The following is a 21,903-nucleotide window of genomic DNA, read 5'->3' on the forward strand; positions in this document are numbered from 1 at the left end:
CAAAACTGTGGGTAGTGACGAATCTGAGGGTAGTGACAAATCTGTGGGTAGTGACGAATCTGTGGGTAGTGACAAATCTGTGGGTAGTGACAAATCTGTGGGTAGTGACAAATCTGTGGGTAGTGACGAATCTGAGGGTAGTGACAAATCTGTGGGTAGTGACGAATCTGTGGGTCGTGACGAATCTGTGGGTCGGGACGAATCTGAGGGTAGTGACGAAGCGGGTGGTGACGAAGTGGGTGGAGATAAATCTGTGGGTTGTGACAAATCTGTGGATAGTGACAAATCTGTGGGTAGTGACGAATCTGTGGGTAGTGACGAATCTGTGGGTAGTGACGGAGTGGGTGGAGATAAATCTGTGGGTTGTGACAAATCTGTGGATAGTGACAAATCTGTGGGTAGTGACGAATCTGTGGGTAGTGACGAATCTGTGGGTGGAGACAAATCTGTGGGTAGTGACGAATCTGAGGGTAGTGACCAATCTGTGGGTAGTGACGAATCTGTGGGTCATGACAAATCTGTGGGTAGTGACAAATCTGTGGGTAGTGACAAATCTGTGGGTAGTGACAAATCTGTGGGTAGTGACATCTGTGGGTAGTGACAAATCTGTGGGTAGTGACGAAGCGGGTGGTGACGAAGTGGGTGGAGATAAACCTGTGGGTTGTGACAAATCTGTGGATAGTGACAAATCTGTGGGTAGTGACAAAATCTGTGGGTAGTGACAAATCTGTGGGTAGTGACAAATCTGTGGGTAGTGACGAATCTGTGGGTAGTGACGAATCTGAGGGTAGTGACAAATCTGTGGGTAGTGACAAATCTGTGGGTAGTGACGAAGCGGGTGGTGACGAAGTGGGTGGAGATAAATCTGTGGGTTGTGACAAATCTGTGTATAGTGACAAATCTGTGGGTAGTGACAAATCTGTGGGTAGTGACAAATCTGTGGGTAGTGACGAATCTGAGGGTAGTGACAAATCTGTGGGTAGTGACGAATCTGTGGGTAGTGACAAATCTGTGGGTAGTGACAAATCTGTGGGTAGTGACAAATCTGTGGGTAGTGACGAATCTGAGGGTAGTGACGAATCTGTGGGTAGTGACGAATCTGTGGGTCGTGACGAATCTGTGGGTCGTGACGAATCTGAGGGTAGTGACGAAGCAGGTGGTGACGAAGTGGGTGGAGATAAATCTGTGGGTTGTGACAAATCTGTGGATAGTGACAAATCTGTGGGTAGTGACGAATCTGTGGGTAGTGACGAATCTGTGGGTAGTGACGAATCTGTGGGTAGTGACGGAGTGGGTGGAGATAAATCTGTGGGTTGTGACAAATCTGTGGATAGTGACAAATCTGTGGGTAGTGACGAATCTGTGGGTAGTGACGAATCTGTGGGTGGAGACAAATCTGTGGGTAGTGACGAATCTGAGGGTAGTGACCAATCTGTGGGTAGTGACGAATCTGTGGGTCGTGACAAATCTGTGGGTAGTGACAAATCTGTGGGTAGTGACAACGCTGTGGGTAGTGAAAAATCTGTGGGTAGTGACAAATCTGTGGGTAGTGACAAATCTGTGGGTAGTGACAAATCTGTGGGTAGTGACGAAGCGGGTGGTGACGAAGTGGGTGGAGATAAATCTGTGGGTTGTGACAAATCTGTGGATAGTGACAAATCTGGGGGTAGTGACAAATCTGTGGGTAGTGACAAATCTGTGGGTAGTGACGAATCTGAGGGTAGTGACAAATCTGTGGGTAGTGACGAATCTGTGGGTAGTGACAAATCTGTGGGTAGTGACAAATCTGTGGGTAGTGACGAATCTGAGGGTAGTGACAAATCTGTGGGTAGTGACGAATCTGTGGGTCGTGACGAATCTGTGGGTCGTGACGAATCTGAGGGTAGTGACGAAGCGGGTGGTGACGAAGTGGGTGGAGATAAATCTGTGGGTTGTGACAAATCTGTGGATAGTGACAAATCTGTGGGTAGTGACGAATCTGTGGGTAGTGACGAATCTGTGGGTAGTGACGGAGTGGGTGGAGATAAATCTGTGGGTTGTGACAAATCTGTGGATAGTGACAAATCTGTGGGTAGTGACGAATCTGTGGGTAGTGACGAATCTGTGGGTAGTGACGAATCTGTGGGTGGAGATAAATCTGTGGGTTATGACAAATCTGTGGATAGTGACAAATCTGTGGGTAGTGACAAATCTGTGGATAGTGACAAATCTGTGGGTAGTGACAAATCTGTGTGTAGTGACGAAGCAGGTGGACATAAATCTGTGGGTAGTGACGAAGTGGGTGGTGACGAAGTGGGTGGAGATAAATCTGAGGGTTGTGAAACGGATAATGATGAAACGAGTTGTAAGGAAGCGGATGGTGATTAATCGAGCTTTGGTAAAGTAGACAGTGAATAGGCGGATCATGGTAACATGAGTAGTGATAAAGCCAGTAGTGATAAAGCCAGTAGTGATAAAGCCGGTAACGATAAATTTGGTAGTGATAAAGCCGGTTGTGATAAAGTCAGTAGTGATAAAGTCAGTAGTGATAAAGCCGGTAATGATAAAGCCGGCAGTGATAAAGCCAGTAGTGATAAAGCCAGTAGTGATAAAACTGGTAGTGATAAAGCCGGTAGTGATAAAGCCGGTAGTGATAAAGCCGGTAGTGGTAAAGCCAGTAGCGATAAAGCCGTTAGTGATAAAGCCAGTTGTGATAAAGCCAGGAGTGATAAAGCCGGTAGTGATAAATCCGGTAGCGATAAATCTGGTAGTGATAAAGCCAGCAGCGATAACGCCAGTAGAGCTAAAGCTGGTAGTGATAAAGCCAGTAGAGATCAATCTGGTCGTGATAAAGCCAGTAGTGATAAAGCCGATGGTGATAAAGCCAATCGTGATAAAGCCGGTAGTGATAAAGCCAGTAGTGATAAAGCCGGTAGTGATTAAAGCCGGTAGTGATAAATCCGGTAGCGATAAATCTGGTAGTGATAAAGCCAGCAGCGATAACGCCAGTAGAGCTAAAGCTGGTAGTGATAAAGCCAGTAGAGATCAATCTGGTCGTGATAAAGCCAGTAGTGATAAAGCCGATGGTGATAAAGCCAATCGTGATAAAGCCGGTAGTGATAAAGCCAGTAGTGATAAAGCCGGTAGTGATTAAAGCCGGTAGTGATAAAGCCAGTAGTGATAAAGCCAGTAGTGATAAAGCCGGTAGTGATAAAGCCGGCAGTGATAAAGCCAGTAGTGATAAAGCCAGTAGTGATAAAACTTGTAGTGATAAAGCCAGTAGCGATAACGCCAGTAGAGCTAAAGCTGGTAGTGATAAAGCCAGTAGAGATCAATCTGGTCGTGATAAAGCCAGTAGTGATAAAGCAGATGGTGATAAAGCCAGTAGTGATAAAGCCGGTAGTGATAAAGCCAGTAGTGATAAAGCCGGTAGTGATAAAGCCAGTAGTGATAAAGCCGTTAGTGATAAAGCCAGTAGTGATAAAGCTGGTAGTGATAAAGCCAGTAGCGATAACGCCAGTAGAGCTAAAGCTGGTAGTGATAAAGCCAGTAGTGATCAATCTGGTCGTGATAAAGCCAGTAGTGATAAAGCCGATGGTGATAAAGCCAGTAGTGATAAAGCCGATGGTGATAAAGCCAGTAGTGATAAAGCCGGTAGTGATAAAGCCAGTAGCGATAACGCCAGTAGAGCTAAAGCTGGTAGTGATAAAGCCAGTAGTGATAAAGCCGGTAGTGATAAAGCCAGTAGTGATAAAGCCGGTAGTGATAAAGCCAGTAGTGATAAATCCGGCAGTGATAAAGCTGGTAGTGATAAAGCCAGTAGCGATAACGCCAGTAGAGCTAAAGCTGGTAGTGATAAAGCCAGTTGAGATCAATCTGGTCGTGATAAAGCCAGTAGTGATAAAGCAGATGGTGATAAAGCCAGTAGTGATAAAGCCGGTAGTGATAAAGCCAGTAGTGATAAAGCCGGTAGTGATTAAAGCCGGTAGTGATAAAGCCAGTGGTGATAAAGCCAGTAGTGATAAAGCTGGTAGTGCTAAAGCCAGTCGGGATAAATCCGGTCGTGATCAATCTGGTAGTGATAAAGTTGGTAGTGATAAAGTTGGTAGTGATAAAGCCAGTGGTGATAAAGCCAGTAGTGATAAAGCCGGTAGTGATAAAGCCAGTAGTGATAAAGCCGGTAGTGATAAAGCCAATCGTGATGAAACTGGGAGCGACAAAGCCGAGAGTGATAAAACTGGTCGTGATAAAGCCGGTAGTGCTAAAGCCGGTAGTGATAAATCCGGTCGTGATGAAGCCGGTAGTGATAAAGCCGGTAATGATAAAGCCGGCAGTGATAAAGCCAGTAGTGATAAAGCCAGTAGTGATAAAGTCGGTAGTGATAAAGCCGGTAATGATAAAGCCGGCAGTGATAAAGCCAGTAGTGATAAAGCCAGTAGTGATAAAACTTGTCGTGATAAAGCCGGTAGTGCTAAAGCCGGTAGTGATAAATCCGGTAGTGATGAAGCCGGTAGTGATAAAGCCAGTAGCGATAAAGCCAGTCTTGATAAAGCCAGTGGTGATAAAGCCGGTTGTGATAAAGCCGGTAGTGATAAAGCCGGTAGTGATAAAGCCAGTGGTGATAAAGCCGGCAGTGATAAAGCCGGCAGTGATAAAGCCAGTGGTGAAAAAGACAGTGGTGATAAAGCCAGTAGTTATAAAGCCGGTAGTGATAAAGCCAGTGGTGATAAAGCCAGTGGTGATAAAGCCGGTAGTGATAAAGCCAGTAGCGATAAAGCCGGTAGTGATAAAGCCAGTGGTGATAAAGCCGGTAGTGATAAAGCCGGTAGTGATAAAGCTGGTAGTGATAAAGCCAGTGGTGATAAAGCCAGTGGTGATAAAGCCGGTAGTGATAAAGCCGGTAGTGATAAAGCCAGTGGTGATAAAGCCGGTAGTGATAAAGCCAGTAGTGATAAAGCCGGTAGTGATAAAGCCAGTGGTGATAAAGCCAGTGGTGATAAAGCCGGTAGTGATAAAGCCGGTAGTGATAAAGCCAGTAGCGATAAAGCCAGTCTTGATAAAGCCAGTGGTGATAAAGCCGGTAGTGATAAAGCCGGTAGTGATAAAGCCGGTGGTGATAAAGCCAGTGGTGATAAAGCCGGTAGTGATAAAGCCGGTAGTGATAAAGCCGGTAGTGATAAAGCCGGTAGTGATAAAGCCGGTAGTGATAAAGCCGGTAGTGATAAAGCTGGTAGTGATAAAGCCAGTGGTGATAAAGCCAGTAGTGATAAAGCTGGTAGTGATAAAGCCAGTGGTGATAAAGCCAGTGGTGATAAAGCCGGTAGTGATAAAGCCAGTGGTGAAAAAGACAGTGGTGATAAAGCCGGTAGTGATAAAGCCAGTAGTGATAAAGCCAGTGGTGATAAAGCCAGTGGTGATAAAGCCGGTAGTGATAAAGCCAGTGGTGATAAAGCCAGTAGTGATAAAGCCGGTGGTGATAAAGCCAGTGGTGATAAAGCCAGTGGTGATAAAGCCGGTAGTGATAAAGCCGGTAGTGATAAAGCCGGTAGTGATAAGGCCAGTAGTGATAAAGCCGGTAGTGATAAAGCCGGTAGTGATAAACGCCGGTAGTGATAAAGCCGGTAGTGATAAAGCCGGTAGTGATAAAGCCAGTGGTGATAAAGCAAGTAGTGATAAAGCCGGTAGTGATAAAGCCGGTAGTGATAAAGCCGGTAGTGATAAGTCGGTAGTGATAAAGCCAGTGGTGATAAAGCCAGTGGTGAAAAAGACAGTGGTGATAAAGCCGGTAGTGATAAAGCCAGTAGTGATAAAGCCAGTGGTGATAAAGCCAGTGGTGATAAAGCCGGTAGTGATAAAGCCGGTAGTGATAAAGCCGGTAGTGATAAAGCCAGTGGTGATAAAGCCAGTAGTGATAAAGCCGGTGGTGATAAAGCCAGTGGTGATAAAGCCAGTGGTGATAAAGCCGGTAGTGATAAAGCCGGTAGTGATAAAGCCGGTAGTGATAAGGCCAGTAGTGATAAAGCCGGTAGTGATAAAGCAGGGAGTGATAAAGCCGGTAGTGATAAAGCCGGTAGTGATAAAGCCGGTTGTGATAAAGCCAGTGGTGATAAAGCAAGTAGTGATAAAGCCGGTAGTGATAAAGCCGGTAGTGATAAAGCCGGTAGTGATACGTCGGTAGTGATAACGCCAGTGGTGATAAAGCCAGTGGTGATAAGTCGATAGTGATAAAGCAAGTAGTGATAAAGTTGGTAGTGATAAAGCAAGTTGTGATAAAGGTGGTAGTGATAAAGCAAGTTGTGATAAAGGTGGTAGTGATAAAAGCCAGTCGTGATAAAGCCGGTAGTGATAAGCCGGTAGTGATAAGTCGGTAGTGATAAAGCAAGTAGTGATAAAGTTGGTAGTGATAAAGCAAGTTGTGATAAAGGTGGTAGTGATAAAGCAAGTTGTGATAAAGGTGGTAGTGATAAAGCCAGTCGTGATAAAGCCGGTAGTGACAAAGCCAGTATTGATAAAGCTGGTAGTGATAAGCTGGTGGTGGTAAAGCTGGTGGTAGTAAAGCCAGTCATGATAAAGTTGGTAGTGATTAAGCCAGTAGTGATAAAGCCGGTGGTGATAAAGCCGGTAGTGATAAAGCCGGTAGTGATAAAGCCAGTCGTGATAAAGCCGGTAGTGATAAGGCCAGTAGTGATAAAGCTGGTAGTGATAAAGCCGGTAGTGATAAAGCCAGTAGTGATAAAGCTGGTAGTGATAAAGCTGGTAGTGATAAAGCTGGTAGTGATAAAGCTGGTAGTGATAAAGCTGGTAGTGATAAAGCCGGTAGTGATAAAGCCAGTCGTGATAAAGCCGGTAGTGATAAGGCCAGTAGTGATAAAACTGGTAGTGATAAAGCCGGTAGTGATAAAGCTAGTAGTGATAAAGCTGGTAGTGATGAAGCCGGTAGTGATAAGCTGGTGGTGATAAAGCTGGTAGTGATAAAGCCGGTAGTGATAAAGCTAGTAGTGATAAAGCTGGTAGTGATAAAGCCGGTAGTGATAAGCTGGTGGTGGTAAAGCTGGTAGTGATAAAGCTGGTCGTGATAAAGCTGGTCGTGATAAAGCCGGTAGTGATAAAGCCGGTAGTGATAATCTGGTGGTGGTAAAGCTGGTAGTGATAAAGCTGGTCGTGATAAAGTCGGTAGTGATAAAGCCGGTAGTGATAAAGCTGGTAGTAATAAAGCCGGTAGTGATAATCTGGTGGTGGTAAAGCTGGTAGTGATAAAGATGGTCGTGATAAAGCCGGTAGTGATAAAGCCGGTAGTGATAAAGCTGGTAGTAATAAAGCCGGTAGTGATAAACTGGTGGTGGTAAAGCTGGTAGTGATAAAGCTGGTCGTGATAAAGCCGGTAGTGATAAAGCCGGTAGTGATAAAGCTGGTAGTAATAAAGCCGGTAGTGATTATCTGGTGGTGGTAAAGCTGGTAGTGATAAATCGAGTCTTGAAAAGTGGTCGGTGATAAAGTGGGTTGTGATGTTTGACGTTTAAAAATGAGGTTGCCGAGTCACCTCAGGTGTGTTTCGTACTTCAGATCGACCAACACCCCCACTGATGGTGGACCTGTCTGTATACGACCCTGGACCAGGGTGCCGGACCAACCCGTGAGCCCTCGGCATCATCTTGAACAATTCTTTACAGCGTCTTAGAATAACCAAAGTTCGGTTTACCTGTACCTGGTAATTCAAATATTTTACCAGTAAATAAATGATGCAATAAAAAAAAAAATTATATATATATTTATGAGGATACATAATTAACATGAACATCATAACATTAAACACACTTGTAAAACTACCTACTCAGTTAATCTATTTCTTACTATATTACGAACAGGTTATTGTGAAACTTAACCGGGTTACGACGACTTACAAACAATTATTATAACGACTCGTCCAAGAAGACAAGTATTTATTAGTTTCCGCTGTCGTGTCCCTCGATTGAATGTATTTGCTCCATTTCCCCTTCAAACCGACTCCGCCGGAGAAACAAAGCATTTTCGGATCGCTCCTTCGGCCACGTGTCGGTTGCTTCGGGTCGATGCCTCGTCTTCGGTGAATCGACGGACATGCCGGTCGGATCAGATACTTCAAAGGTCGAATCAGGTCATCATCACTGCGGAGAAACTCCGGTCTGTACGGAGGGTGACACAATGAGCAGGAGGCGATTGGGAATGGCGGCGGGGCCTTGAACACAGGCGCATTGTTGCGAAGGAGGAGCAGCCCTTCGGTCAACATCCCTCGGTGTTGGCCCTTGATGGCCTGCTGCAATTTCTGCACGAGGCTGATGTAACATCCCCCTGTGATTGTAGCGATCCCAGACTCAGTTGCGTCGAGGTTAGAGCGTCTGATGTCTGGGTTAGAGTCTGGTAGATCGGTGGTGGTACCAAAGATTTGTGAAGCATGCTGCTGCTCCCTTGCTTCCATTGCATGGATTCCAATTCGGTTTCGCGATCCCAGTCGTGAAGCCAAGTTTCGTCACCAGTCACCAGACGAGGGATAATGTTGGCTGGATACTTGCGGAACGGCTCGACAAGCTTGCGACATTGTCGCCAGCCATTGTTGTCGATCATGAGTGCAGAGGTTTTGGAGGACCCATCCTCGTCGAGACCGTGGACAGTCCCGAGTGTTCGTGGAAGATGGCGCAAGCGCTGCCTTGACAAATTCCAAGTTCTATGGCGACTCGCGGGTCAGGAAAGACATGTCCGAGGAATTCCTGGTAGGACAGACATTCCCGAGTGTTCGTGGAAGATGGCGCAAGCGCTGCTTTGACAAATTCCAAGTTCTATGGCGACTCGCGGGTCAGGAAAGACATGTCCGAGGAATTCCTGGTAGGACAGACATTGGCGATGTGTTCGGAATCAGAGCGATGTCAGACAACAGCAACCCAAGTACAGCATTGTGACAATTCATATTATTTGAACATACAACAACAACAACAACACGAATAGTACATATCGACATTTCTTCTAAACTCATTTGCACAAAGTTTAAACCAATTCCATGAAATCGTTAAACCACTTTGGCAATAATTCTATTATTCAGGCTGTAAGGAGCATTTGACTCTAATCGTTATTTAGTTCGTCTTACTCTTTTTGAATAACTATTCATTTACGTGTTCAGTTTAATGAAAATCAACCCGTTCGGTGATTTGTTTAAAGGTTTTGCTTATTTTTGGTATGATTATGGCGGTTTGTTCCACATATAAACAACTTTGACTGAACTACTTCTGCTCTATTTCTGTTCTTTCTCTTTTCTTTTTCAACTTCAAACCGAGCAACCCCTTCCCCATATCCCCCACTACTCCCATGCCCCCTTCCTGTATACATAAAGCCTTATCTCAAACTACTCCTGTCAATCCCGGTGTTATTGCACACATTTCAGGCTGATATCAATGTGGTGCGATTGTTCATAGAGTGCAGGAATGTGGAAGATTCCATGATAACCAAGTAAATACAGGAATTTGGTACATTCCGTGATAACTGGGTCGATTTCTTTGATAACCAGTCCAGAAATCTGGACAGAAGATTCATTGATAACGCAGTGCAGGAATCTGGAACATTCCATGACAATGGTGCACAGTGACCTGGAACATTCCATGATAATGAGCTCCTGGAATCTGGAACATTCTGTGATAACCAGGCTGAGGAATATGGAACATCCCATGATATCCCATGATCTGTGATAACCGGTGCAAGGAATCGGGAACATTCAATGATAACCTGGCTGAGGAATCTGGAACATTCCATGATAACTGGGTCAAGGAATCTGGAACATTGCATGATAACTGGATCCAGAAATCTGGAACATTCCTTATAACTGAATCCAGGAATCTGGAACATTCCATGATAACAGTGCCCTGGGACCTGGAACATTCCATGATAATGAGGTCCTGGAATCTGGAACATTCTGTGATAACCAGGCTGAGGAATATGGAACGTCCCATGATAACCGGTACAATGAATCGGGAACAATCAATGATAACCTGGCTGAGGAATCTGGAACATTCCATGATAACTGGGTCAAGGAATCTGGAACATTCCATGATAACTGGATCTAGAAATCTGGAACATTCCTTATAACTGAATCCAGGAATATGGAACAATCCATGACAATGGTGCCCAGTGACCTGGAACATTCCATGATAATGAGGTCCTGGAATCTGGAACATTCTGTGATAACCAGGCTGAGGAATATGGAACATCCCATGATAACCGGTACAAGGAATCGGGAACATTCAATGATAACCTGGCTGAGGAATCTGGAACATACCATGATAACTGGGTCAAGGAATCTGGAACATTCTATGATAACTGGATCCAGAAATCTGGAACATTCCTTATAACTGAATCCAGGAATCTGGAACATTCCATGATAGCAGTGCCCCGGGACCTGGAACATTCTGTGATAACTGGATCTATGAATCTGGAACATTCCATGATAACCAAGTGCAAGAATCTGGAACCTCTCTGAATGTGTCCATGGAATCCTCCATCATTAAACTTATCTTGCAACTCTAAAGATATTCCCACAACTTGTAGACTCTTCCTTTACACAGTCATGCTAATCCATTAATTAACAATATCGACCATGATGCATCTATGTTGTACACATGGAGAGGAACATCATAATAACACTCTTACACTTAAACCGTGCGGATAAAACACAGGAACCTTCAAAAGTGACAGCAGAGCATCAAGTGCTGTAAAGGCAGGTAAACGATTCGATCGGAGGTTCGCAAAGGTAAGGATTAAAGTGGAATTCTGGGGCTGGCGTGAATGGGGGAGGAGGGAGAGGGAGTGGGAGTCATTGCGTAACCGATGATATTATTCTGGAGGGTGGAGGAAGAGGTGAGGAGGTTGTCCCCCCTTCACTTTAACCACTGTGTGAATATTGAAATCCATGGATTGTTGTGCCAAAGGAACAATATCTAGAAAAGTCTCATAAATGTCTTAAAATAAGTTCCATACGATATATCACCATATAATACCACACAGGAAAACATGTCAATATAGCGAGGGAGCGAGGATGTGAGGGTACTATGGTGCTGGGGTACAAGGGTGCTAGGGGGCTCGAGTGCTAGAGTGATGGAGTGCTAGAGTACTATGGTGCAAGGGTGCTAGAGTACCATGGTGCAAGGGTGCTAGGGTGCTATGTTGCAAGGGTGCTAGAGTGCTAGAGTGCTAGAGTACTATGGTACTATGGTGCTGGGGAACAAGGGTGCTAGGGTGCTAGAGTACTAGAGTGCTAGAGTACTATGGTGCTAGGGTGCTAGTGTACTAGAGTGCTAGAGTACTATGGTGCAAGGGTGCTAGAGTGCTAGCGTACTATGGTGCAAGGGTGCTAGAGTGCTAGAGTACTATGGTGCAAGGGTGCTAGAGTGCTAAAGTACTATGGTGCACGGGTGCTAGAGTGCTATGGTGCAAGGGTGCTAGAGTGTTATGGTGCAAGGGTGCTAGAGTGCTAAAGTATAATGGTGCAAGGGTGCCAGAGTGTTAGAGTACTATGGTGCTGGGGTACAAGGGTGCTATGGTGCTGGGGTACAAGGGTGCTATGGTGCCAGAGTGCCAGAGTACTATGGTGCTAGAGTGCTAGAGTACTAGAGGGCTAGAGTACTATTGTGCAAGGGTGCTAGAGTACTATGTTGCAAGGGTGCTAGAGTGCTAGAGTACAATGGTGCTGGGGTACAAGGGTGCTATGGTGCTGGGGTACAAGGGTGCTATGGTGCTAGAGTGCCAGAGTACTATGGTGCTAGAGTGCTAGAGTACTAGAGTGCTAGAGTACTATTGTGCAAGGGTGCTAGAGTGCTAGAGTACTAGAGTACTATGGTGCAAGGGGTGCTAGAGTGCTAGAGTACTATGGTGCTGGGGCGCTAGAGTACTGGAGTACTAGAGTGCTAGAGTACTATGGTGCTAGAGTACTAGAGTACGAGAGTACTATGGTGCAAGGGTGCTAGAGTACTAGAGTGCTAGAGTGCTAGAGTACTATGGTGCTAGGGGCGCTAGAGTACTGGAGTACTAGAGTGCTAGAGTACTATGGTGCTAGAGTACTAGAGTACGAGAGTACTATGGTGCAAGGGTGCTAGAGTACTAGAGTGCTAGAGTACTATGGTGCAAGGGTGCTAGAGTAATAGAGTGCTAGAGTACTATGGTGCTAGGGTGCAAGAGTGCAAGAGTACTTTGGTGCTCGGGTGCTCGGGTGGTAGAGTACTATGGTGCCTGGGTGCAAGTGTGCTAGAGTGGTAGAGTACTATGGTGCAAGGGGTGCTAAGGTGCTGGAGTGCTAGAGTACTATGGTGCGAGAGTGCTGGAGTGCTGGGGTTCTGGAGTACTATGGTGCTTGAGTACTATGGTGCTAGAGTACTATGGTGCTAGAGTACTATGGTGCTGGAGTGCTAGAGTACTATGGTGCTAGAGTGTTATGGTGCTAGAATGCTAGGGGTGTTAGAGTGCTAGAGTACTATAGTGCCAGAGTACTATGGTGCTGGAGTACTGTGGTGCTAGAGTACTGTGGTGCTAGAGTGCTGGGGTGTTAGAGTACTATGGTGCTAGAGTACTAGAGTGCTAGAGTGTTATGGTGCTAGAGTGCCAGGGTGCTAGAGTACTCGGGTGCTAGAGTACTATGGTGCTAGAGTACTGTGGTGCTAGAGTACTAGGGTAATAGAGTACTATGGTGCTAGAGTACTATGGTGATAGGGTACTAGTGTGCTAGAGTACTATGGTGCTCGAGTACTGTGGTGCTAGAGTGCTAGTGCTGGAGTTCTAGAGTACTATGGTGCAAGGGTGCTAGAGTACTATGGTGCAAGGGTACTAGAGTGCTAGAGTGTTAGATTACTATGGTGCTAGAGTGCTAGAGTACTTTGGTGCAAGGGTGCTAGAGTGATAGAGTACTATGGTGCAAGGGTGCTTGGGTGCTCGAGTGCTAGAGTACTGTGGTGCTAGAGTGCTACAGTGCTAGAGTACTATCGTGCTAGAGTGCTAGAGTGCTGCAGTGCTAGAGTACTGTGGTGCTAGGGTGCTAGAGTACTATGGTGCCAGAGTACTGGGGTGCTAGAGTACTATGGTGCTCGAGTACTGTGGTGCGAGAGTGCTGGAGTGCTAGAGTACTATGGTGCAAGGGTGCTAGGGTGCTAGAGTACTATGGTGCAAGGGTGCTCGGGTGCTAGAGTACTATGGTGCAAGGGTGCTAGAGTACTAGAGTGCTAGAGTACTATGGTGCTAGAGTGCTGGAGTGTTAGATTACTATGGTGCTAGAGTGCTAGAGTGCTGGAGTACTTTGGTGCAAGGGTGCTAGAGTGGGAGAGTACTCTGGTGCAAGGGTGCTTGGGTGCTCGAGTGCTAGAGTACTATGGTGCTAGAGTGCTAGAGTACTGTTGTGCTAGAGTGCGATGGTGCTAGGGTGCTAGAGTACTATGGTGCAAGGGTGCTAGAGTACTATGGTGCAAGGGTGCTAGGGTGCTAGGGTGCTCGAGTGCTGGAGTGCTAGATTACTATGGTGCTAGAGTGCTCGGGTGCTAGAGTACTTTGGTGCAAGGGTGCTAGAGTACTATGGTGCAATGGTGCTAGAGTGCTGGAGTGCTATATTACTATGGTGCTAGAGTGCTCGGGTGCTAGAGTGCTTTGGTGCAAGGGTGCTAGAGTGGTAGAGTACTATGGCGCAAGGGTGCTAGAGTGGTAGAGTACTATGGTGCAAGGGTGCTAGAGTGCCAGAGTACTTTGGTGCAAGGGTGCTAGAGTGGTAGGGTACTATGGCATAAGGGTGGTAGAGTAGGAGAGTACTATGGTGCAAGGGTGCTCGAGTGGTAGAGTACTATGGTGCAAGGGTGCTCGAGTGGTAGAGTACTATGGTGCAAGGGTGCTAGAGTGCTGGAGTACTATGGTGCAAGGGTGCCGGAGTGCTCGGGTGCTAGAGTGCTCGAGTACTTTGGTGCAATGGTGCTAGGGTGGTAGAGTACTATGGTGCAAGAGTGCAAGTGTGCTAGAGTGCTAGAGTACTATGGTGCTTGGGTGCTAGAATGCTATGGTGCTAGGGTGCAAGGGTACTAGAGTGCTATGGTGCTGGAGTGCTATGGTGCTAGAGTACTCGGGTGCTAGAGTACTATGGTGCTTGGGTGCAAGGATGCTGGAGTGGTAGTGTACTATGGTGCAAGGGTGCTAGAGTGCTAGAGTACTATGGTGCAAGGGTGCTAGAGTGCTAGATTACTATGGTTCTCGAGTGGTAGAGTACTATGGTGCTGGGGTACAAGGGTGCTATGGTGCTGGGGTACAAGGGTGCTATGGTGCTAGAGTGCCAGAGTACTATGGTGCTAGAGTACTATTTTGCAAGGGTGCTAGAGTGCTAGAGTGCAAGAGTACTATGCTGCTAGAGTGCTAGAGTACTATGGTGCTGGGGTACAAGGATGCTAGGGTGCTGGAGCATTAGAGTGCTAGAGTACTATGGTGCTAGTGTACTAGAGTACTATGGTGCAAGGGTGCGAGAGTACTCGAGTGCTAGAGTACTATGGTGCAAGGGTGCTAGAGTAATAGAGTGCTCGAGTACTATGGTGCTAGGGTGCTAGAGTGCAAGAGTACTTTGGTGCTCGGGTGCTCGGGTGGTAGAGTACTATGGTGCAAGGGTGCAAGTGTGCTAGAGTGGTAGAGTACTATGGTGCAAGGGTGCTAGGGTGCTCGAGTGCTGGAGTGCTAGATTACTATGGTGCTAGAGTGCTCGGGTGCTAGAGTACTTTGGTGCAAGGGTGATAGAGTACTATGGTGCAAGGGTGCTAGGGTGCTAGAGTGCTATATTACTATGGTGCTAGAGTGCTCGGGTGCTAGAGTACTTTGGTGCAAGGGTGCTAGCGTGGTAGAGTACTATGGCGCAAGTGTGCTAGAGTGGTAGAGTACTATGGTGCAAAGGTGCTAGAGTGCCAGAGTACTTTGGTGCAAGGGTGCTAGAGTGGTAGGGTACTATGGCATAAGGGTGGTAGAGTGGTAGAGTACTATGGTGCAAGGGTGCTCGAGTGGTAGAGTACTATGGTGCAAGGGTGCTCGAGTGGTAGAGTACAATGGTGCAAGGGTGCTAGAGTGCTGGAGTACTATGGTGCAAGGGTGCTGGAGTGCTCGGGTGCTAGAGTGCTCGAGTATTTGGTGCAATGGTGCTAGGGTGGTAGAGTACTATGGTGCAAGGGTGCAAGTGTGCTAGAGTGCTAGAGTACTATGGTGCTTGGGTGCTAGAATGCTATGGTGCTAGGGTGCAAGGGTACTAGAGTGCTATAGTGCTAGAGTGTTATGGTGCTAGAGTACTAGGGTGCTAAAGTACAATGGTGCAAGGATGCTGGAGTGGTAGTGTACTATGGTGCAAGGGTGCTAGAGTGCTAGAGTGCTAGAGTACTATGGTGCAAGGGTGCTAGAGTGCTAGATTACTATGGTTCTTGAGTGGTAGAGTACTATGGTGCTGTGGTACAAGGGTGCTATGGTGCTGGGGTACAAGGGTGCTATGGTGCTAGAGTGCCAGAGTACTATAGTGCTAGAGTGCTAGAGTACTAGAGTGCTAGAGTACTATGGTGCTGGGGTACAAGGGTGCTAGGGTGCTGGAGCGCTAGAGTGCTCGAGTACTATGGTGCTAGGGCACTAGAGTACTGGAGTACTAGAGTGCTAGAGTACTATGGTGCTAGAGTACTAGAGTACGAGAGTACTATGGTGCAAGGGTGCTAGAGTAATAGAGTGCTAGAGTACTATGGTGCTAGGGTGCTAGAGTGCTAGAGTGCAAGAGTACTTTGGTGCTCGGGTGCTCGGGTGGTAGAGTACTATGGTGCAAGGGTGCAAGTGTGCTAGAGTGGTAGAGTACTATGGTGCAAGGGGTGCTAGAGTGCTAGAGTACTATGGTGCTAGAGTGCTGGGGTTCTGGAGTACTATGGTGCTTGAGTACTATGGTGCTGGAGTGCTAGAGTACTATGGTGCTGGAGTGCTAGAGTACTATGGTGCTAGAGTGTTATGGTGCTAGAATGCTAGGGGTGCTAGAGTGCTAGAGTACTATGGTGCCAGAGTACTATGGTGCTAGAGTACTGTGGTGCTAGAGTACTGGGGTGCTAGAGTGCTGGAGTGCTGGGGTGTTAGTGTACTATGGTGCTAGAGTACTAGGGTGCTAGAGTACTATGGTGCTAGAGTACCAGGGTGCTAGAGTACTGTGGTGCTAGAGTACTAGGGTAATAGAGTACTATGGTGCTAGAGTACTATGGTGCTAGGGTACTAGTGTGCTAGAGTACTATGGTGCTAGAGTACTGTGGTGCTAGAGTGCTAGTGCTGGAGTGCTAGAGTACTATGGTGCAAGGGTGCTAGGGTGCTAGAGTACTATGGTGCAAGGGTACTAGAGTGTTAGATTACTATGGTGCTAGAGTGCTAGAGTACTTTGGTGCAAGGGTGCTAGAGTGGTAGAGTACTATGGTGCAAGGGTGCTTGGGTGCTCGAGTGCTAGAGTACTATGGTGCTAGAGTGCTACAGTGCTAGAGTACTATCGTGCTAGAGTGCTAGAGTGCTGCAGTGCTAGAGTACTGTGGTGCTAGAGTACTATGGTGCGAGAGTACTGGGGTGCTCGAGTACTATGGTGCTCGAGTACTGTGGTGCGAGAGTGCTGGAGTGCTAGAGTACTATGGTGCAAGGGTGCTAGAGTACTATGGTGCAAGGGTGCTCGGGTGCTAGAGTACTATGGTGCAAGGGTGCTAGAGTACTAGAGTGCTAGAGTACTATAGTGCTAGAGTGCTCGGGTGCTAGAGTGCTGGAGTACTTTGGTGCAAGGGTGCTAGAGTGGTAGAGTACTCTGGTGCAAGGGTGCTTGGGTGCTCGAGTGCTAGGGTACTATGGTGCTAGAGTGCTAGAGTACTGTTGTGCTAGAGTGCTATGGTGCTAGAGTACTATGGTGCAAGGGTGCTAGGGTGCTAGAGTACTATGGTGCAAGGGTGCTAGGGTGCTCGAGTGCTGGAGTGCTAGATTACTATGGTGCTAGAGTGCTCGGGTGCTAGAGTACTTTGGTGCAAGGGTGCTAGAGTACTATGGTGCAAGGGTGATAGAGTGCTATATTACTATGGTGCTAGAGTGCTTGGGTGCTAGAGTACTTTGGTGCAAGGGTGCTAGAGTGGTAGAGTACTATGGCGCAAGGGTGCTAGAGTACTATGGTGCAAGGGTACTAGAGTGCCAGAGTACTTTGGTGCAAGGGTGCTAGAGTGGTAGGGTACTATGGCATAAGGGTGGTAGAGTGGTAGAGTACTATGGTGCAAGGGTGCTCGAGTGGTAGAGTACTATGGTGCAAGGGTGCTCGAGTGCTGGAGTACTATGGTGCAAGGGTGCTGGAGTGCTCGGGTGCTAGAGTGCTCGAGTACTTTGGTGCAATGGTGCTAGGGTGGTAGAGTACTATGTTGCAAGGGTGCAAGTGTGCTAGAGTACTAGAGTACTATGGTGCTTGGGTGTTAGAATGCTATGGTGCTAGGGTGCAAGGGTACTAGAGTGCTATGGTGCTAGAGTGCTAGAGTACTAGGGTGCTAGAGTACTATGATGCTCGTGTGCAAGGATGCTGGAGTGGTAGTGTACTATGGTGCAAGGGTGCTAGAGTGCTAGAGTACTACGGTGCAAGGGTGCTAGAGTGCTAGATTACTATGGTTCTCGAGTGGTAGAGTACTATGGTGCTTGGGTGCTAGAGTACTATGGTGCTAGAGTACTACGGTGCTAGATTGCTAGAGTACTATGGTGCTAGAATACTATGGTGCTAGAGTACTATGGTGCAAGGGTGCTCGGGAGGGGTATTTAGCGAATTTCCTAGCTGGGAGGAGTGGGGGCGGTGGGTTGTGGGAATGCCCACTCACTGTTTTACGGTATTTCATCATCTCGATGTTATATAAAAACAGCTTCAACCCAAAAAAGAAATAAAGAAGAAATGACCGAAAATATGACAAAGCGCGGCTTATCTTCCAGTACATATTCTGCTGCATTGGGTGCTGAACGTGTGAGAGTGTTAGTAAATGGCAACAATTGGCTCAACACCCCCATTCGAGCTGTGAGCTCAATGGGTTGGATAACTCGCAAACTCATTCGGGAGAGACACTGTGGGTTGGATAACTCGCACACTCTTCAGAAAGACTCCATGGGTCGGATAACTCGCAACCTCTTCAGAAAGACTCCATGGGTTGGATAACTCGCACACTCTTCAGAAAGACTCCATGGGTCGGATAACTCGCAACCTCTTCAGGAAAGACTCCATGGGTTGGATAACTCGCATACACTTCAGGAGAGACACTATGGGTTGGATAACTCGCAACCTCTTCAGGAAAGACTCCATGGGTTGGATAACTCGCATACACTTCGGGAGAGACACCATGGGTTGGATAACTCGCATACACTTCGGGAGAGACACCATGGGTTGGACAACTCGCAAACTCCTTGGGGAAAACACCATGGGTTGGATAACTCGCAAATTCTTCGGGAAAGACTCCATGGGTTGGATAACTCGCAAACTCTTCGGGAAAAACACCATGGGTTAGATAACTCGCAAACTCTTGGGGAAAGACTCTATGGGTTGGATAACTCAGAAACTCTTCGGGAAAGACACCATGGGTTGGATAAGTCGCAAACTCTTCGGGAAAGACTCCATGGGTTGGATAACTCACAAACGCTTCAGGAAAGACACCATGGGTTGGATAAGTCGCAAACTCTTCGGGAAAGACTCCATGGGTTGGATAACTCGCAAACTCTTCGGGAAAGACTCTATGGGTTGGATCACTCGCAAATTCTTCGGGAAAGACACCATGGGTTGGATAACTCGCAAACTATTCAGGAAAGACACCATGGGTTGGATAACTCACAAACTCTTCGGGAAAGACTCCACGGGTTGGATAAATCGCAAACTCTTCGGGAAAGACACCATGGGTTGGATAACTCGCAAACTATTCAGGAAAGACACCATGGGTTGGATAACTCGCAAACTATTCAGGAAAGACACCATGGGTTGGATAACTCACAAACTCTTCGGGAAAGACTCCACGGGTTGGATAAATCGCAAACTCTTCGGGAAAGACACCATGGGTTGGATAACTCGCAAACTATTCAGGAAAGACACCATGGGTTGGATAACTCGCATACTATTCGCCAAAGACACCATGGGTTGGATAACTCACAAACTCTTCGGGAAAGACTCCATGGGTTGGATAACTCGCAAACTCTTCGGGAAAGACACCATGGGTTGGATAACTCGCAAACTATTCAGGAAAGACACAATGGGTTGGATAACTCGCATACTATTCGCCAAAGACACCATGGGTTGGATAACTCGCAAACTCTTCGGGAAAGACACCATGGGTTGGATAACTCGCATACTACTCGCCAAAGACACCATGGGTTGGATAACTCGCAAACTCTTCGGGAAAGACTCCATGGGTTGGACAACTCACAAACTCTTCGGGAAAGACTCCATGGGTTGGATAACTCGCAAACTATTCAGGAAAGACTCCATGGGTTGGATAACTCGCAAAATCTTTGGGAAAGACACCATGGGTTGGATAACTCGCAAACTATTCAGGAAAGACTCCATGGGTTGGATTACTCACAAACTCTTCGGGAAAGACTCCATGGGTTGGATAACTCGCAAACTATTCAGGAAAGACTCCATGGGTTGGATAACTCGCAAACTCTTTGGGAAAGACACCATGGGTTGGATAACTCGCAAACTATTCAGGAAAGACTCCATGGGTTGGATAACTCGCAAAATCTTTGGGAAAGACACCATGGGTTGGATAACTCGCAAACTATTCAGGAAAGACTCCATGGGTTGGATAACTCACAAAAACTTTGGGAAAGACTCCATGGGTTGGATAACTCGCAAACTCTTTGGAAAAGACACCATGGGTTGGATAACTCGCAAACTCTTCGGGAAAGACTCCATGGGTTGGATAACTCGCAAACTCTTCGGGAAAAACACCATGGGTTAGATAACTCGCAAACTCTTGGGGAAAGACTCTATGGGTTGGATAACTCGCAAACTCTTCGGGAAAAACACCATGGGTTAGATAACTCGCAAACTCTTCGGGAAAGACTCCATGGGTTGGATAACTCGCAAACTCTTCGGGAAAAACACCATGGGTTAGATAACTCGCAAACTCTTTGGAAAAGACTCCATGGGTTGGATAACTCGCAAACTCTTCGGGAAAAACACCATGGGTTGGATAACTCGCAAACTCTTCGGGAAAGACTCCATGGGTTGGACAACTCACAAACTCTTCGGGAAAAACACCATGGGTTAGATAACTCGCAAACTCTTCGGGAAAGACTCCACGGGTTGGATAAATCGCAAACTCTTCGGGAAAGACACCATGGGTTGGATAACTCGCAAACTATTCAGGAAAGACTTCATGGGTTGGATAACTCGCAAACTATTCAGGAAAGACACAATGGGTTGGATAACTCGCATACTATTCGCCAAAGACACCATGGGTTGGATAACTCGCAAACTCTTCGGGAAAGACACCATGGGTTGGATAACTCGCATACTACTCGCCAAAGACACCATGGGTTGGATAACTCGCAAACTATTCAGGAAAGACTTCATGGGTTGGACAACTCACAAACTCTTCGGGAAAGACTTCATGGGTTGGATAACTCGCAAACTATTCAGGAAAGACTCCATGGGATTTTTACCGTCCACTCACTCATGTTACCCATATTAACGTCCATCCGAGCGAGGGTAACCTTTGTAATACAGTACAACCCCTCGCTGCCTGCAAAGCACCATGTAGTTGGTCAGGAATCGAACTCAGGTATGTTCGAGTTAGACATCTCAAAGGTAATTGCAGGTGCGCTTACCCTGCACCGTCCTGTTTAAATTGCTCCCTTATCCCACCGTGAACACAACTCATGTGATTGCATAATGATAGTAATATATAATAATTATAACCATAATTGTAATAATTACGAGATGAGACGGACACACACCGGTCTCTGCGCGCTGAGACTCGAAGCCAGATCCTGGTGGAGATGGTGAACGCTGGTGCGGACACGACCCGGGACCGTCGACCTCCCCCGCACCCCCGTGGCTCCTGAGCTTCCTCTTCTTCCCAATTAGCGCCTCCACCGAGAATGCGTGCGCTCGAGAACTGAGCGCCGCACCCGGAGTGCGCTTCGCCTGGGCCATGCGGGGTGGCCCGATATGGCCCGTCCCGTCCCGTTCCCACTCACTGCGCTCCCAACCCGAGTCCGGCTCTTGGTTAAAAATAGCTTGAAGTTCAGCTGTTCTTTTGGTCTCTACGCGATTCCATCGACAGCACTATTCCCCCCTCCCTCACTTTTCCACCCATCCTTCTCCTCACTCTCCATAGCTCCAGCCCTTAAATTATTCTTCTTCTTCCTCTTGCTTTGTTTTTTCTAATCTATGTCCAATTTATTCTCGCTCCCGTTTCCCGCCACTATGGGGGAGCTATCCACGTCTCGGGTCGCAGTTTAAATGCTGAACCGTGAGTGGGAGGGGGTCAGTTGGGTGCTGGGTTTCTGGGATTGGGGAACTTCGAGTTTGTGCTGGTTGGGTCATGTATGGGTGGATACAACATGCGGGATGGTAAGTGCTGGCAATGTCGACCAACTCGAACTAAAGTGCTGAGATTACTAGAGTGCAGTGAACGTGTTGGGATTAGAGTGCTGTGAATGTGTTTGGAATAGAGTGCAGGAACATGTTGGGATTAGAGTGCAGTGAACGTGTTTGGGATAGAGTGCAGGAACGTGTTGGGATTAGAGTGCAGTGAACGTGTTTGGGATTAGAGTGCTGTGAACGTGTTGGAATCAGAGTGCAGGGACGGTGTTTGGAATAGAGTACAGGGACGGTGTTTGGAAAAGAGTGCAGGAACGTGTTGGGATTAGAGTGCAGGAACGTGTTGGGATTAGAGT

General features: G+C 47.1%; 1 protein-coding gene across 2 annotated transcripts in view; it reads right to left on the bottom strand.

Annotated features, from left to right (window-relative positions):
• Nucleotides 1–21,432, bottom strand: part of LOC137423603 (T-box transcription factor TBX15) — a 53,264-nt gene extending 31,832 nt beyond the window's left edge. The window contains exon 1 of one of the 2 annotated variants that reach the window (XM_068110931.2): nucleotides 20,959–21,432. In XM_068110931.2, the coding sequence (XP_067967032.1) occupies nucleotides 20,959–21,157 (199 nt within the window). In that variant the 5' untranslated portion in view covers nucleotides 21,158–21,432. The remainder of the gene's footprint in view (nucleotides 1–20,958) is intronic. The other variant, XM_068110930.2, reaches the window with a different exon arrangement.
• Nucleotides 21,433–21,903: the final 471 nt, after the last annotated feature.

Source organism: Myxine glutinosa, chromosome 3 (assembly GCF_964187855.1).
Source record: "Myxine glutinosa chromosome 3, kmMyxGlut1.1, whole genome shotgun sequence".
Lineage (NCBI taxonomy): Eukaryota > Metazoa > Chordata > Myxini > Myxiniformes > Myxinidae > Myxine > Myxine glutinosa.